This window comes from Nilaparvata lugens, chromosome 1, assembly GCF_014356525.2.
Source record: "Nilaparvata lugens isolate BPH chromosome 1, ASM1435652v1, whole genome shotgun sequence".
Lineage (NCBI taxonomy): Eukaryota > Metazoa > Arthropoda > Insecta > Hemiptera > Delphacidae > Nilaparvata > Nilaparvata lugens.
In genome coordinates, this window is record NC_052504.1 from 68,577,638 (window position 1) to 68,591,971 (window position 14,334).

At 31.8% G+C, this 14,334-nt stretch overlaps 1 protein-coding gene across 6 annotated transcripts; it reads left to right on the plus strand.

Annotated features, from left to right (window-relative positions):
- The first annotated feature begins 1,550 nt into the window (after positions 1-1,550).
- Positions 1,551-13,671, plus strand: LOC111053755 (facilitated trehalose transporter Tret1-2 homolog). Of its 6 annotated transcripts, none has more exons than XM_022340677.2 (7): positions 1,551-2,024; positions 5,904-6,001; positions 6,526-6,875; positions 7,715-7,987; positions 8,617-8,925; positions 9,610-9,718; positions 11,426-13,671. In XM_022340677.2, the coding sequence occupies exons 2-7, from the start codon at positions 5,917-5,919 to the stop codon at positions 11,755-11,757; spliced, it is 1,458 nt and encodes a 485-aa protein (XP_022196369.1). In that variant the 5' UTR covers positions 1,551-2,024; positions 5,904-5,916; the 3' UTR covers positions 11,758-13,671. The 6 variants fall into 6 exon arrangements, with proteins under 6 accessions (XP_022196369.1, XP_022196370.1, XP_022196371.1 ...); XM_022340678.2 differs by having other exon boundaries at positions 1,670-2,024; positions 5,907-6,001; XM_022340679.2 differs by having other exon boundaries at positions 1,674-2,024; positions 6,548-6,875.
- Positions 13,672-14,334: the final 663 nt, after the last annotated feature.

Below are 14,334 nucleotides of genomic sequence, written 5' to 3' on the forward strand. Positions count from 1 at the left end.
CATTTTATTTTGTCATACAGTACAGTACTCCAGAGATAATCGTTTTCAATCATTTATAAATCAACAATAACCGACCACTTCACCACAATTGAATCTATCAATTACCCGGATCAGGAAGCTTCTCTACAAATTCTATCAACTCCGTAAAATCCTGAACTATGAGACATTAAAAACTGTTTATTTTTCTTTAGTGCAATCAATTTTAAGATACGTCATAATTATCTGGGGAGCTACGAATTTTATACATGTTGAACCTCTCTATAAACTTCAAAAACGAATACTAAAAATAATAGGCTTCAAGGAGAGTCAATTCCCCACGAACATTCTTTTCAAGGACAGTAAAGTACTGAGTGTAAGACAACTCTACATACAGGCTATCATCACGCGAATGAGGAGAAACAACGAACACATAATACTGGCAGATCATAACCATCAAACAAGGCAGAGAAACACGCATTCAATAGTACCAAGGATGAACACTACATTTGGGCAAAGAAACTACATAGTTGGGACCAAAAATTTACAATTCAATACCAAGTTACATTAGGGTAGACACAGGTTCAAGAAAAGTTTATTTTCCTGGTTGGTTGATATTGGAGTGGAAAATTGTGAAAATTTAGTTAGACTGTAAATATTGAAACTATTTATTCTTCATTCTTCTCTTTACTGTTTCTCATTTTTCTAAAAATAACCTTTTTTATTATTATCCTTAATAGAACATTAATATTTATCTACTAATTTCATAATTTTGTTTGTATTATAAATTTTTACTTATTTTATTATAAAAACCTTAATCTCATATCAGTGAATGAAGTTTGTGAATAGTAATTATAACACGCAATAAGCAACTAATTACTTATACCCCAACACATATAATTTATAGTGGGGTGTATATTTATTCATTGAAATTATAATTTATTCATTGTTGAAACACCGCTGATTTATGTAGTTACATTACAATACTATATTATCAATATTCTAATGTTGCATTCAATCTTCATTGTAATTAATAAGTTTTCATAATATGTGGAATTTGTTGCATAATTGGCTGTTGTAGGTACTGTAATTTATTGTAGATTCTTGTATAAACCAGAATGTATTGTAACTTACTTAAATAAATAAAACATTTGAAAAGCAATTCAGTCGTATAAGTCTTAAATATTCTAAATTGGGAATAAATGAAATTGAAATATGTGAAAACTCTTAGCAATCAATACGTTAACCTACAACTATGCAAAGAAAATAGTAAAGCTGCGTTTACACAAAAGTTAGTAACAAAATGTTAATAACTTAATCCTTATAAATTCTTTTAGATTGAACATAACTTATCATACACATGATGAACATATGCGTTTGTCAAGTTCCGTTCAATCTAATAGAATCTATAAGGATTAAGTTAATAACATTTTGTTAATAATTTTGGTGTAAACCCAGCTGAAGTAGGTAAACCGCTTTGTTCCCAACTAGTAGAAGAAAATAAAAAATATATGGTTATATTCTTTGTCTGGAAGGAGTGTGCCGTTACCTTCGAATCATTTCGACACAGTTCAGTATCTGTAACGGCTGAGTTGCGACAATAACGTAACAGGCCAGTACCACCTCCACATCTCTTCCTGCTCAATTTCCACTCCGCCTCCGCACTCACAGTCAACTGGAGACTGGCAGAGTGGTCCTTTGGCCATTTACCTTCTGCCTTGGCTGGATTTCACACTTTCTAGATCTGAGCATCAATGAAAATACCGTAGTTGAGATCGATGTTCTTGCTCTCTGTGAAACTGTGTCTTGAATTGTCTCGTTTACGCAACACAGGATACGGTCTTGAAGTCTTGAAAAAATCGTGTGAATTCATAGATGGAGAAGAAGAATTTTATCATCTTTGCATTATATCTGTGTACAGGATCTACCAGCTACTCATTCAAACTTAACTTTTGTGAATAAACAACATACTTTGGATAAACTACTGAGAGGAGGCAGGAGACAGTTTTTCTATCAATATGGACAAATAATGTTTAGAGTAAAAGTAGGTAAGTACCGTCGGTTTCCATTTTTCAAATGGAATTAAAAATTTTAATTTATTATTCTCTTCAAATTTGTACGTCAATGTAATGATTCAATTGTATAATAACTTTTCATTATCAAGTTTCAATAATATTCGATCTTTGCGTTATTTTCCATGATTAATAGAATTTATTATGGTTCAAGGAATTAAAAATAATGCATAATAACTTCTAAAATGTCTACTATAGGTTTTTATTTAAAAAGTGTGATTTTCACACTATAAATTATCTCAAAATGTCTTATAGATTGCTCTCATCCTGGTAAAGTTTTGCATTATATGGTACTGAATTGAAAACGTTATGCATGGTGAATGAAATTTCAATAATATTTTTCCAATCATTGAATTTGTAGGATATTTATCCATGCTATATTTTACGTTTGGACCTGTCACTGTAATTAAACTCTGGCTTCGGTAAAATATAATATTAAAACATACCGTATTCATAAATATCAACATAATGTATCGATCAGTGTCTGGTTATTGGAATTCTAGTTGACATGATAAGAAAATCTTTACATAGCGAATATTATATTAATAGGGTTGAGTGGTAGAGAGGACTAAACAGTCCCAACTCCGCCCGCCAAATACAAAATGAATAGATTTCATTGTATGATTACAAGAACTTTGATTGTAAAAATTTAGAAATAATATATAATATATAGAGACTAAACCTATCACAATACTTTGATTTACTCCAATTAAAAAATTATATTATTAATAAATAATAAACCATCAACGGTATGAAATAATTATTTGTGGATTGAATTCATTGATTGAATAGTACGTGTAATGGAAAGTTCTAAATGAGCCAGTCAACACACAATGTGAAAATCAAGCACGTTTTTTCACATGAATAAAAAGTGAAAATCAAAACATTTTTTTCACATGAAAAAACGAGAAAGAAGTCAAAGTGAAAAATGGTGAAATTGATAACGTAAAACTCAGGAGAAAAAATGTAAAAGTTGAAAACATATATAGTGAAATAGTAGTGTAGGCTATAGTTAATTCTCCCATCTGTCGAGTAAACTTATAAATTAACTCCTGATTGATTATTTATTAGGTATAATAGTGCTAACCTGTTCTCAAATCTGGCAACGTAGGCTACGCTAAAGTTGAAATATATTATTCATATATTATTTTATTAAACACTTTGCATTTAGTGCATCATATTTTATGTAACAATGACAATTATTGTAAGATTGATTCTCAAATTTCAAGATATTTGTTTATAATCATAATATAATCATTCAACTCAAGAGCTGCCGTATTCAGGCAGGACGGCAGCCTAATTTATAAATTATGTTGTGAAGTATCAGAGGAATGACACTGCAGCACAGAAACAAGTTTTGGTGAGCTTCCTACCGACAGGAGCATTATTTTCACTGATAGATAATAGTAAAAGGCAGTCTTCTTTGTGAAGTAATCAGTAATCATTGTGATAAACCGCAGAATGAGATTGGATATTATTCAATCGGTTTTCTGACCAACAATGTAGATAATTCTTCGAAAGATTGAGGTTTCGAAATGGTCACAATGTTTATTATTTCAGCCGAGTATAGTCTAACTTTCTTCCAAATTAATCCTAACTTTTAAATTATGTTTGTTATACGCACGCGAGTGTAATAGTGAACTAGTTTCTTGTGATATGAACTTTTTCCTCGGCCAAAAGCACGTGTTCGTCGGCGGAACAAGTAACATCATTTCACTTTCCATTCAGTATTAAGCAACTAACCTAACTACTCTAATCCTTATGAATATTATAGTCGTTGCTACTTTTCTCACAAGACTTCTACTGAATAATTCTAATAATAATAAATAATCTGTAGGCCTACAATTCAGATTAATAAAATATAAATGAGAATTAAAATTCTGAAAGATAAAATTACTGATACAATAATATACTGGTACGTGTAGGATTCAATTTTTGAGAAGAAAAAATATTGTATATGTTTAAAGTTTATCTCCTCGAATACTAATATGAGCTGTTACGTAATTCGCATCATAGAACAGTAGATATCTTTTCTCTATGGTATGGTAATTGACCGAGCGAAGTGAGGACTAAAGGTGCGTACAGATATACGCGCCGCGAACATGAGCAATTCACTTTTAATCAGCTGACTATATCTGTATTTTTACAGAAACGGTAAGATACAGATATAAAAAGCTTGGCATCAGCTGATTAAAAGTGAATTGCTCAGGTTCGCGGAGCGTATATCTGTACGCACCTTTAGATTCAAGTCGACGGTTTGGCATTTCTCTTAATGTTTATATGTTGCGCATTTATACGGCGAAACGCGGAAATAGATTTTAATGAAATTTGATAGGTATGTTCCTCTTTGAATTGCGCATCAACGTATATTCAAGGTTTTTGGAAATTTTGCATTTCAAGGATAATACAAAAGGAAAAAGAGTCTCCTTTGAACGCCAATATTACCGTAAAAATCAGGCTTTAGAATTATTCAGCTGTCTAGTAGACTATAATACTACCCGTTCAAAAACATCGAACATCTTGAAAATGTATCTTTCAATCAACGTTGTAGACAGTTGCAGCCAGACCTGATAACAGTGCTCACACTCACATTCCGGGACGAAACGTCACGGTACGATAGGACAGAAAGCTCTATGTTTATTTAGGATTTTTCTAAACATTTTAAATTGATAAATTATTTATTAATTTTTGAGAAAACATAACAACAGGTCAATGTAACTTACTGAGCGCGAGGTCTACTGTTCACAGAACTACTAGTATGTATTTATAATTTATTTTGTAATATGCTAGTTACATTCAAAAATGATTCATCATTTTTTCAATTTCGAATTGGAAATTTGTCATCGTAGTTGACAAAACACTCATTTGCATAAATGTAGTTTTTAGACGCAGTAGTATGAGTGGTGCCTAAGAGTGAGAATTTGACAAAATAGTTTGATTCCATTTAAAAATTATTTCCTCATACATATAAAAGAAGGTTATGATGTTCTTCAAATAGCCATCTATGTTGATGAATTATTGGACAACTTATATAACTTTGCTGTGTTTGACAACATCTTAATAATATTGTGAAGAGTTTCAACAATATCAATATCAGTTCTACGTATTTCCTTTATTTATATTCCTTTATAACACAAGATCGAAGGAGAACACTTCATGAATGAGCTTTATAAACTGTGTACTATATAATTAAATGATAATATTACTGGTAGTACTAATAATAGTACTATAATAGTAATAATAATCGCATATCTGATTATTCGAACTGTGATTCAATGCATTTGAATAGAAAACTGACCATTATAATAAAAATACATTATAAATAATAGAATAGTCATGAATATGTGAATTATGAATAGATTTCTATTTCGAATTTTATTTTATAAACCTTTTATGTACCTATAATAAAATGGTAAACAAATAATACTCTAATTATTCAGCTGAAATCATGTTGTTTAAGCCCTATCGTACCCTATAACTTTTAAACCAGTCATTATTAAGTCTACATTTTTTATCTGAAATAATCTATGATCTATTTTAAGAAATGTCCGTTGCTCCATTTAGAATTGATATGAAAAATATAAAATGAACGCATTCCATTATGAATAAATAAAACGGGAGAGATTTTTTCTATCTGAGTCACCTGACAAACTTTACATAATCATACAAATATTCTAGTCCTAATAATTATTATAAGTGGTACCTGAGGAATAAAATCAATACCTAAATACATTTTGAATTTATACTTCTTATTATGTCACCTTACTGGTTGATACTTTAAACTTTGTTAGTAAAATAAAATACGGTATGTTGTAATTTTTGTTGTAAATAGGATTTAATCTTTTTTTCTGATAGCAGTTGAAATCAGATGGGAAGTCCTAATGATGGAAAAGATTACGATGGTTTTCTCAGAGCAAAATCCAACATCAATCTCTATCTTTCTGCACTTGCAGGTGAGTTGAATTGCAAAGCTATACCGCGCATGTATATGTGTTATGTCATCACTTATATTTGTGTTATGTCATCCACGCAGACACGGCTCATTGAAAATCAATTTAAGACCCAATTTAATCAATAGACTACATCTATGTGTCGGTAAGGTGATAATAATTTTGTCCAAAAATCAATTCTTGTATGGAAGTGATTGGCTCAGGAGACAATGAAGATGATTTATCCAATTTATATGAAATTTGACATTCTATTGTTATTTATTTATAACTCAATATAGAAACATTTTGAAAAATTAATTATTTTGGGGTATTTTGTTTTAGGTGGGAAACCCTTTAAAAAGGTGACCCACCTAGTGTTACACCTACCTTGATAGTGCGTTTGGGAATTACTCTTTTAATGAAAACATCTTATAAGCGTCAACCATCAAGATAAGACAAACAATAATTATTATTGTTAAAATTCATATCTATGAGTACCTATTTTTATAATAAACGGTACGCTTGGAAAATAAATATTTTTTTTACAGCCAACATGGCATTCTTTTCAAGCGGATGCAGTCTTTCATGGACATCGCCCAGCCTGCCCAAGCTGATGGCAGAGGATTCATGGCTACCAATGACCAAAGAGGAGGGATCATGGGCTGGATCTTTACTGATGCTTGGTGGCTCCCTTGGTCCTCTGATATCCACCAATTTCCAGAGTAGATTTGGATGTAAGAAAGCTCTACAGGGAAATTCACTTATTCTCTTATTGGGATGGATAGTACTGGGTGCTGCCAATTCTAAATTGGAGATCTACATTGGAAGGTTTCTCCAAGGCATTGCCGTAGCAGTATTTTTCAACTTGATACCCATGTATATGGGAGAAATATCAGAAGTGAGTTTAGATTAATGAAACACTCAAGAAATATTCATAAACCGCATTCACTCTTCTACAATTTTCTTAAATTGTTATTAGTATTCTCATTGTTTTTTTATGAAATTTAGTCATAGTTTCGTGATGGCTAGTATAAGCTGAGTCATAAAAACGCTCATATTAAAAATTTAAATGACAACGGGAAAATTCGTTTTAGTCTCCTGACTGATAGAAGCCATAACGTTTTATTATTATATATTTATTTTTTCACTTGTTATTGAAACTTGAGATTGCCAATACGTTCATTTATTCCTAATATAAATTATCCTTGATAACGGCAACTCTACGACTCTTGGTGAAATCAATGATAGATGCAATCAGTGGTTCATTGATAGAAAATTTAACATGATCCTTATTTAATTTATTCAAAATAATAAATACGCTTTTTTTGAAGAATTTTACAGTTATTCGGAAATGAAATATCTCAAATACCAATATCTCATATTACGAACCATATAATTTATTAAAAATAATAAATACGCTATTTTTTTGAAGAATTTTACAGTTATTCGGAAATGAAATATCTCAAATACCAATATCTCATTATGATTATTCTTCTTATTTAAGTGTGTACAGACTTATGAGCCAAGAACACGTGTATTTCGCTTTTCATCAGCTGATGTTCAGCTCATTATATCTGTATTTGTACAGAAACAGTAAGATACAGGTATGATAAGCATAGCATCAGCTGATGAAAAGCGAAATTCGCGTAGCCGTGGCGCATAAGTCTGAACGCACTTTTATAATCACTTATAAAATCTTTTTTCTTTTCATAGTATGAATATTTGCTTTTGTTCTAGAAAAACCTCCGACCTGCAATGGCCACTCTATCAGAGGTATTTGTGTCCGGAGGTTATATGTTGGAATATGTTATTGGACCCTATGTTAGCTATCGCACCCTAGCGCTCATATCAGGACTGCTACCGCTCATCTCATTCGTTCTACTTCTGTGGATACCTGACTCTCCCCATTATCTATTGATGAAAGGAAGCAGCGAGGAAGCAGCGAGGAGTTTCTGCTGGTTAAGAGGCTTTGAAAAAGAAACTCGCACTGAGGAGTTTGACGAATTGCGAGTAAGTATTTTAATAGTTATCAATGTTTTGAAAAATTGAATTATGTACTGCTGATACCTTCCTTGATATTAACATTTGATAACAGAGTGAAGATGCAAATCTATACTAGTGTGAGAAGAAGTTACAATATTATAACATTCTATGATCATATTGTTTTATCACATTTTCAGTTGTCGTATTTTATTTGAGGTGCTGTATTTTTTTATAAGGAAACTGCAATAACAGTAGAAGAAAAACTAAACGATTATTTGATATCCTTCGTTTTACAGAATTAAATCTCAATCACACTCAAGTGGTATATATTCCAGATTGAGATTATGTCAGAATGTATGTTAACGTCTCATCTTATTTTGTCTTAGAACATTCAAAGGGGAGTAGATATATATAGAATTGAAATATTTTAAACGTTCTTCGAAAGAAAAAACACCAAACAGTACACAGAAATAATTATCAGATTCAACTTATGTAATATTGATAAATTTTTTACTTTCCTTGACCTACTACCAGGTGGGTAAGGAAAGTATTGCTTTCACAAAAAAATCCAAGTTTAAGTACCCAAATTTCATAATTTCTGTATGTTTTGATGCCTCCTCAGTTTATTAAAAATACTGGCAATTCTTGAATTTCAGAACTCCCTTCAAGAACATGAAAACAAACAGGGATCACTGATTGAAATTGTGAAAGTGCCAGTGAACAGGCGAGCATTTTTCATAGCCAACGGACTGTTATTCTTTCAACAGTTCAGTGGAATAAATGTGGTTCTCTTCTATGCTCAGCCTATCTTCATGTTGACTGGAGCTGAATTCTCATCTAGTGTATCAGCAATGATCGTGGGAGCTGTTCAAACGATTTCAGCTTGCTTTACTCCTCTGCTTGCCAACAAATTCGGTTTCAAACGACCTTTGCTGGCTTCAGCTATTGGAATGGCTGTTGCGCAGGTACACTTTCATTATTCTTATAGATTGAGAGATTTCTGTTCACTTTTTTATTTTGTGGATCGTAGGATAATATCCTGATTCTACTTATAGGTATTATTTGAAAATAAAAAAAATTAATAGAGTTATACTTAAGTCTTGTGAACCCTATGTCTTATACTGTATTATAATGCAATAATATGAAATAATAATATAGTTAATAAACTATGTCTAGTCTTATATTCACCATGAGGATAGTTTCTGTGTCTATTAATTTAATAGTCGGTTTTCAAATTTACGTATTGAATTGATTTAAAAATATTTTTGTCACTTATATGAACCCTCATCGATAAACTCCAGGTGCAAGGAGTTTATAGTAGGTTCTACCTCGGAGAAACCGTTTTGGATTGAGTATCTATCAATTATATACGAGCATAATTATAATAATTGATAGCATGATTATCTACTGCAGCTTCATCTCAAAGGAAAAATGAATGAAAGTTGCACTTGGTATTTTTCATGAAAGCTCAGACCTTCAGATGAATATACAAAATAAAGTTTGTGCTACAAGTCACCTACTCAAATTTCATCTCCCAAAAAATGTTATCAAATGAAATGGCTCTATCAATTAGCTACAATAATTTTCAAGTTGAATTCAGTTCAATCTTGTTGCTACTGGACTCTGTAAACATTTCTTCATATTTTCAGGGTCTACTTGGATTATATTTCTACTGCGGTCTAAAGGGCTACGATCTGAGTTTCTACAGCTTTGTACCAGTTTCGTGCCTTGTCCTGTACATTCTGGTGTATTGCCTGGGTAAGTTCAATAAAAATCCACAATATTAATTTAAAGAGATATTTGAAAAAAGTAACATTGATCCCTATTCAAAGTCGCTTAAGTATGAATAAACTCGTGGTCTTTGTTTATATGACTGAGGGTATCAGATAGTCAGGGTTGTAGCAGTGGTTCCTCTGTCAGTTCATAGAGCGAATAAAGTGGGTGCTTAATAAACATGTCGAGTGACCTGGCTGGCTCAGGTCTGGTGTCAGAGTTTTAAGGTCGCAGCTGATCAATATCAGGGCTTCTGACATGACTCAGCGATTGCTTTCACACACCCGGGGCCGACGACTAAACACATCATTATAGGCTATGTGAAGATAGTTGGCCACACATCTCAGCTTGAACAGAACAGCAGAGGATAGGTGGCTGCTTTAGACAAAGGAATATGTTTTAAAGACTTTGCCAATATTATTTGTGAACGACAATAAAAACATTTGATTTGATTTGACTCTGGACAGGTTAGACACTATGTGTTTATTCCATCTTAGCTTGTCATCAATCCAAAATGCAAGCATTTTTACTGGGACATTGTTTGTGTGGCACATGTCTTATTGTTTTTTTTAAAAAGACAAAAACCTGGGTCGTATTTTCATTCAACTTTATTCTGTGATTACTTTGCTCCACAAGTATAAACTCCGATTCTGTCAATTACCTAGACATCACGGTGTTATAGTATTAGCGAATGTGTATTAGCGAATAGTATTGAACAATCTCTCAAGGCAAAGCCATTCATCTAGTTACAAACAGAAATGGGCCCGATACAGAGCCTTGAGCACACCATGACCATTTTCTTCTACTTGTGTTGTTGTTACTCCTATAGAGAGAATCTGCTACTCAGGGTACTCAGTACTGCTCCCCCGTTTCCATATTGTTCCAGCTCCAGAGTATCTTGTAAGGGACACGAGTCAAAGAGTTTCATGATAGTTTCTACGTCCTTTGACATGATTGGACAGATTGATATTGGTCTGAAGTTTGACAGAAATCTCTTTTTCTGTAGATTGGGATTCCTTTGGCCAGCTCTAGCAAGTCAGAAAAACGTCCATTCTTGATTCAATTGTTGATGACAATGGCCATAGGCTCAACAATAGACTCAATTGTCTTACAATGCTAAGCCATCACAACGCTGTATACCATTTTTGTGATCTTAGTATCAGTTATTTTCTTCCATGTATTCATTCCTAGACCAACAAGTTAAATAAATTCAACAGGTACTAATGTAAGGTGATAACTTATCAATATGTATTAATTGTATTTAATTCAGAATGGTTTATACATAAAACGTGGATTTATTAATGGTATAAATTTTCAACGTCAGCAATCCTATTGGAACACTCAAGTGTAGGCTACACAGTATATTATTTTGCTGAATCTTAATACAATAATTTTAAGCTGTTTTTTCTGATTACCAATTCTACAAACTAGACTTAATTGCCCTCATTTATTTATCCAAAAAATTCAGTGCACAAAAAAAAAATTGAATGATAACAAATCCCGATATTGCACACACACATATAGTGGTAAAATACAATTAATTATTAGTAACCGGGCCAAATCATTTCTAGCTCTAAAATTCTTATCAGTTGTCCTGATGTGCCCTGCGATCTGTTATATAATCTGAATATTCAAACATACCAAGATATTAATCAATAAATTTAATAATTGATTTGTTTTCATTATTTGCAGGTTTTGGTCCACTTCCTTGGGCAGTTATGGGTGAAATGTTCAGCCCACAAGTGAAGTCACTAGCTTCTTCAATTAGTACCTCATTCTGTTTCTTCCTTGCATTTCTTATAACAAAATTCTTTTCAAATTTGTCAGACTCTATTGGTACTTTTGCTGCATTTTGGCTATTTTCAGGCTTTTGTCTATTAGCTCTAATATTCGTAATTTGCTTTGTTCCTAACACAAGAGGCATGTCTTTGGAGGAAATACAGGATCTATTGAATGAGAAGATTTCATTGACACGTCAACGTAACTCGAGTACAAAAGGCTACCTGCCACTACCACAGGAGTGATATTTCTGACTGAAATAACTGTTACTAAATAATATAAGATTTTATTTAAAAGATTGAAAGACTTGTCTCTGAATTCATTTTTCACCAATGATTTTCCGACCTCAGGACCGATTTTTTATGTTCATAATCCATCCATGATGATATGCAAATGTTTCTGCGTACCTTTAAACTTTATATTTCAGAAAAAATCACTCTTGTCAACTAATATTTAAGGCTGTGAAACAGGCTAAGAAACCTTTTTAATGGTGATATTTTTCAAGTTTTTCGATTAGGAAACTATCAAAATGAGAAAAAGTTTCTCAGAATTTTTTTAGACATTTATTTTTGAGATATGAGCACCTGAAGTTTAAATTTTTAAAACAGATCATTTCAAATTCGGTGAGAGATGAATTCATGATTTTTTTAGGATACATTCATTCTTCACGGCATTGTGAATTAAATAAAAAATATTTTTCTCAAAATATCAATTTTTTGAGAAAGTTATTCAATTTTCATAAAATAACTCAAATCAAGTTATTTTTAAAAAATTATGTTTTCTGAAAAAAATCCTTATTATATAAAATAAGGAACGCAGTATTTACAAAGAACGTATATCTTTGTTGATTGAAATTGAACTGTGATTGAATTTAGTGCAAACTGTCAGATATTACAAGTGGCGAACTTCAATATTGCAATAATTCAAGTTGTTGCTAGAAGACCAGTGTCAATTTGAAAATTTTACAATTGAAATAATAATCATTCGCCCCATTATCCACGCACAAGCCTAGAGCTCATGTGGGCATCACCCTCAGCAAAAAAAAAAAAATGATAAAGAAGTTTCTCTTTGAAGTTCAATGAACCAACTACTAGGACTACCACTTGTTGGCCAGCGCAATAAATAAAATATATTAGTAGTGACCAATATGCAGTAATACTTTTCTTTCAAAAGAATCCCTTACTTCCAATGCAAAGAGAGTAACAATGACGCTTCAGATATCTAAGTGAATATATTGATATTTCACCTGCTATGCGTATATTATACCGTGACGTGTGTGGCGCGAGCTATTATACAACGGCACTGTCAAGTCGATAAGCAAGTATCACAGAGGAGTTCAGCGTGCATTGTAGTGGAACCACCCACAGAAACGTCTTCAAAAACAAAGCAATGCTGATTACTGTGAATGCTGATAGAGTTTGGAAGTTGACTAATACCATGAGTTGGAAAAGCAGTGAAAATAATAATCTATTAATGAAAATTTTAAGAAATTTTCAAGAAAATTATATTTTTCAGTTTCTTTACAAATTCTACAAACTTCATGCTTCTAAAAATTAATAAAGTGGTAGGCTTCTAAATAAATAGCATGGCTTAAAGATACAAATAAACAACTTACAAATGCAATACCATATCAGGTTGATCCAAAATAATTCTACAAACTTCAGACTTCTAAAAAATAATAAAGTAGTAGGCTTCTAAATAAATAGCATAGCTTAGAGATATAAGTAAACAACATACAAATGCAGTACCATATCAAGTTAATCCAAAATAATTATACTACGTTACTAGACATCAATATATAACTCATTGGCGACGGATAATAATGCACCTGTAATAATTCTTGTTTGCATAATAATGACTCCTAAACTTCAACATAGATATTGAGCAAAACAGTAAATTTCAATAGCAAATGCAATTAAAAAGGGGAAAATGCTGGCAAATGAATAATATATCAATTCACAGAATCAATGAGATCATTATATTAATAACCGTATTTCCTATATGATAGTTATTCTGTTCAAACCAAACTTACATGAATGTTGGAACACAGAATTTACACTTGAAAAAATCAGCGAAGAGTGAAAGTCCAAACTATGGAAGACAAACCATTTACGAAATAATATTATTGTAGAGTATTTAAATAATAAGTAAAAATTCATCACAAAGTGGATGAAAATTAATTATAGTACCTACTATAAATGAATATGCTAGCATAAAAATCTATTTCGAAATGTTTCTGTCTTTTTGTCTACTTCAAAGATACCGTACATTTCAATGTAAGACTGTGAAGAAAATATTCTATAAAATATTTTGGTCATTCTTGTGCAGTATTATTGCTGAGAAAGATATGGATAATAGAGAAAGAGGATGGAGAGCTTTCAAGATATAGAATTGTTGTTCAGCCACCAGATCATACAATTTTGTTCACACTGCAATAAATATACCATCGCACCATATTGATGCAAAAGAGACTCTCACAAAAACTACAAGGAATCAAATTCAAACTATGCAAAATTCTGAGTGAATGGAATTCCATTTATTCTTTTAAATGGGTTAGCCTGATAACAATTATTTTCTTATGAAAATCACAATTATCATACAATTATGAATGGTTCTTTGGTCGGTTAGGTTTGTTCAATCATAGCTTGCATAATATTTATATAAGTAACACTTGGAAATAACCCATAAATATTATAGTTTCAATTATTACATAATAATTGGTGTCCTACATTTAGAGGCAATCTCATTTTATAAAAAAATATGCCAGTCATTACTGTGATATTAGAACCCGTCTTTTAAACATCGATGATGAGGAATGTACC

Bases quoted from the DNA above. Each gene is read 5' to 3' on its own strand.
- LOC111053755 (XM_022340677.2), top strand. From the start codon at position 5,917: ATGGGAAGTCCTAATGATGGAAAAGATTACGATGGTTTTCTCAGAGCA. The intron at 7,988-8,616 runs GTAAGTATTTTA...CTTGAATTTCAG, and splicing joins AGGAGTTTGACGAATTGCGA to AACTCCCTTCAAGAACATGA. The intron at 9,719-11,425 runs GTAAGTTCAATA...CATTATTTGCAG, and splicing joins CATTCTGGTGTATTGCCTGG to GTTTTGGTCCACTTCCTTGG.